Raw genomic sequence first — 4,334 nt, 5'->3', positions numbered from 1 at the left:
CCTTGACTACATCAATATAGCCTCTTGGTTATCTCAAATGAAGTGTGCACAGATGATCTTCAAGAACTTGAACTTACTTTATGTGTCAAAACAGCATGAGAATTCATGACTCAATGGAATTTAGGCATTTATTATTTACTAGGTAATAAGCTTAATATAGTCAAGGTTACATTAATCAAAAGGGATTTCTTTTTCAGGTAACATAATTAATCATAAAATGAAATGACGGAGAATAGGAACAACGTGACAGAGTTTGTTCTACTGGGGCTCACAGAGAATCCAAAGATGCAGAAAATCATATTTGCTGTGTTTTTGGTCATCTACATCATCTCTGTGGCAGGAAATGTGCTCACTGTGGTCACTATCACTGCCAGCCCATTATCAGGGTCCCCCATGTACTTTTTCCTGGCCTATCTCTCCTTCATTGATGCCTGCTATTCTTCTGTCAATACCCCTACATTGATCATAGAATCACTCCGTGAAAAGAAGACCATCCCATTCAATGCATGTATTATCCAAATATTTGGGGAGCATTTCTTTGGAGGTGCTGATGTTATCCTGCTTACTGTGATGGCCTATGACCGTTATGTGGCCATCTTCAAGCCATTGCACTACATGACCATCATGAATCGGCAGGTGTGCAGCCTTCTAATGGGAGTGGTATGGGTGGGAGGCTTCCTACATGCAACCATACAAATCCTCTTTATCATCCCATTACCCTTCTGTGGCCCTAATATCATAGATCATTTTATATGTGATCTGAACCCTTTGCTCAATCTTGCCTGCACTGATACCCACACTCTAGGGTTCTTTGTTGCTGCCAACAGTGGTTTCATCTGTGTCTTAAACTTCCTCCTCTTGATGGTTTCCTATGTGGTCATTCTGCGCTCCCTAAGGAACCATAGCTTGGAGGCAAGGCGCAAAGCCCTCTCCACCTGTGTCTCCCACATCACAGTGGTTGTCCTATTCTTTGTGCCCTGCATATTTGTGTACATGAGACCTGCAGCTACTTTATCTATTGATAAAGCAGTTGCTGTGTTCTATACTACAATAACACCCATGTTAAATCCTTTAATCTATACCTTGAGAAATGATCAGATGAAAAATGCCATTAGAAAATTGTGTAGTAAGAAAGCTATTTCAGATGCCAAATAATGTGCCTGGAGATCTACATTGATTCAACTTGAGCAAAGGTCAAAAGGACATTTTGGATGGTTTTGGCAAAGAACACCTATGGAATGAAGAAAAAAATATGAATGATATGAATCATAGACTTTGCATTGAAAAGAGCAAAATGGGCACAAGAAAAGGAAAAATAACCCTAAGCCAGGATCACTCTTTGAATATTTGGATAATTCTACCAAACTGGGGCTTAGTTTTGCTAGCTTCATTCATGTATATGGATTCATATGTTTTCATCCTCATTTAATAATTAAAAATATATTGGTATTAAGCAGCAATCTCTATAACAACTCAAAAAGGGTGGCGTTATCCCCATTTTATAGGAGAGGAAGCAGAAAGGGGAAAGTCTCAAAATAAGGACACCGAAGAGTCAGTAATCAGAATCTACCTGATTTCTCAGGCCATGCTCTTTAATGCTATGACGCAATGCAAGGCAATGATGATAGAAAAATGATTGTAATAGTTACCATATATTGAACTGGGGATTGTGCCTCATACCGCATATTATATGTAATATATATTATAATATATATGTATTATAATGTTATATATAGCATGCATATACATGTTATATTATTATATATACATATATTATATATATATCATAGTGATATATAGTTATATAAAATTGTGTATTATATTTATATTAATTTGTGACTAGAAATAAATTCTAGGGATGTTCCATTAACAACTCTGCTTAATTTTATTTATCATAGTTGATGATAACACATCACTGTAATATTGTGTTTTGTAACTACTTTAGGAATAAGAATATTATACCATGTTTCCAAATTTCCTGTAGACCTCAGAATCATTTGGTATTGTTCATATCACCCATCTTAGGCTGATAAGCCATTAAAAAATGTGATGTTCAAATAAATGATTTTTAAGTACCATACAAGAATTTCTAGTCTTTATGTAAATTTTTGCTCCTTAAAGTTCTTGCCTGCTAACAAAGAATAGTTTCTACAGTAGAACAATGTCTAGTCCATGATAAATGAGGAAAGAAAAATAAAAGTATAAAGGAAGGTAAAAAAAATACTAGGGTGTATAGAATTATTTTCTCGTTTTTGTCTGATTCAGACTCTGAGCCTTCTAACTAGATCTCTTCAAGAAACTGAAATTTGTTTTAACTCCTGCTTAAGATGTGTGATGAGAAAGAAATTGAAACTCAGATTCTCAGTGAAAAAGCAAATAGCTTAACTTGCTACTCTTCCTGCTTTCAGTAAGATTTCATCATATGATTGGGAACTGTTCATGTTATTTTTCTCTTTTAATTAGTTTAATTTTTGGTAACATTTAATTATGAATAGATATTTTTAAAAATATACGTTTCCATCTACACACAAAACAACTTCAGGATAAATTTATTCCATTTATTCCTTCTTTCCCTCAACAGAAGGAATATCAACAGAAATTTATTTATCCCAAAGAATATATCAGACACATTGATGGTTGTGTCTCAATGGTATATAGAGAGGAACCTGGGTCTTGCCTTCAGAGAGCTTCAGATCACCTGAGAGACACCCAGTGGGGGCAGAAAATGACAACACCATATTATAAATGGTAAGGTAGTGGCAGCAAAGGGGTGCTATGAAAGCATGTTGTGAAGAACACAAAAGAAAGATCCAGAGGTTCAAGGAATGGTTCTAATATGAAATGACATAAAAAAAATGGAACCTGAAACATGAAATCCTGTCCACAGTTTGAATATGTACTCATCATTTGGTGTAGGAACATTCCTAAGAGAGGGATTACATAACCAAGGTCATATTATAAATCAGTTTGTAGGAAATCTGGTGAATTCAGTGTGATTATGGTAGCTAATTCATCTATTCAGTCAACAATTACTTAATGAACTCTTACCATGTGCCAGACAGTGTGCTAGACAATGAGTTTATAAAGGATAAATGACCGGGTATGACCCTAGAGAGACAGGAACAGGGAAGATGAAGATCTCATAATCCTATTAAAGCTATTAAAGCTTAGTGTTAAATAAGTGTCTGCTTCCTCAAAAAGTTAAGAGTAGACCTACCCTATAACCCAGCAATTGAACTACTAGGTATTTACCCCAAAGAAACAGATATAGTGAAAAGAAAGGGCCCATGCACCCCAATATTCATAGCAGCAATGTCCACAATAGCCAGATTTGGAGGAACTGGGATGCCTGCCAACAGATGACTGAATGGAAAAAGATGTGGTTCATGTATGTAGTGGAATATTACTCAGCCATCAATATGGATGAAAGCTACCTTTTGGTTAGACATGGATGGAACTGGGGGCTATTATGCTAAGTGAAATAAGTCAATTAGAAAAAGACAGTCATTATATGTCTTCACTCATATGTGGAATACAAGGAATACCACAGAGGACCATAGGGTAAGGGAGAGACAACCAGAAGGGAAAAAATCAGAGAGGAAGATAAATCACAAGAGACCCTTGACTCTGGGAAACAAACTGATGTTGTGGAGGGAGGAGGTTAGAAAGCAGGATGGTGGGACGCCTGGGTGGCTCAGTTGGTTAAGCAGCTGCCTTCGGCTCAGGTCATGATCCCGGCGTCCTGGGATCGAGTCCCACATCGGGCTCCTTGCTCGGCAGGGAGCCTGCTTCTCCCTCTGCCTCTGCCTGCCATTCTGTCTGCCTGTGCTCGCTCTCTCTCCCTCTCTCTCTGACAAATAAATAAAATCTTAAAAAAAAAAAAAAAAAAAAAAAAAAAAAAAAAAAAAAAAGAAAGCAGGATGGTGTACCAAGGTGATAGGTATTAAGGAGGGCATATGTTGAGATGAGCACTGCATGTTATACTGACCTAATGAATCATGGAAACACTACATAAAAAAACTAATGTTGTACTATAAGTTATCTAACTGAATTTAAATAAAAATACCCACTTGGCAACCTTAAAAATATTTATTTTGAAAGAATAAATAATATAGGATAAAAACAGAGAGGGAGACAAACCTTAAACCATAAGAAAAAAATGAGGGTTGGTGGAGGAGAAGTAGGTGGCAAGATGGGATAATTGGATGATGGGTATTAAGGAGGGCACTTGATATAATGAGCAGTAGGTGTTATAAGCAACCAATGAATCACTGCATTCTACCCCAAAAAATAATAATACACCATCTAGTAACCAAATGAATTTAAATGAAACC

The 4,334-nt window shown here is 36.5% G+C and overlaps 1 protein-coding gene across 1 annotated transcript; it reads left to right on the top strand.

Moving 5' to 3' along the window:
• Positions 1-222: 222 nt before the first annotated feature.
• LOC116859351 (olfactory receptor 4C46-like) lies at positions 223-1,155 on the top strand. The gene has a single exon (XM_032844583.1). The coding sequence runs from the start codon at positions 223-225 to the stop codon at positions 1,153-1,155; it is 933 nt and encodes a 310-aa protein (XP_032700474.1).
• The last annotated feature ends 3,179 nt before the right edge of the window (positions 1,156-4,334 follow it).

The sequence above is a fragment of the Lontra canadensis genome, unplaced genomic scaffold (genome assembly GCF_010015895.1).
Source record: "Lontra canadensis isolate GAN:19392208 unplaced genomic scaffold, GSC_riverotter_1.0 scaffold154, whole genome shotgun sequence".
NCBI lineage: Eukaryota > Metazoa > Chordata > Mammalia > Carnivora > Mustelidae > Lontra > Lontra canadensis.
Note: the sequence above shows the minus strand (reverse complement) of the source record. Positions and strands in the feature narration are given on the sequence as shown.

Coding starts and splice junctions, on each gene's coding strand:
- LOC116859351 (XM_032844583.1), top strand. CDS start 223: ATGACGGAGAATAGGAACAACGTGACAGAGTTTGTTCTACTGGGGCTC.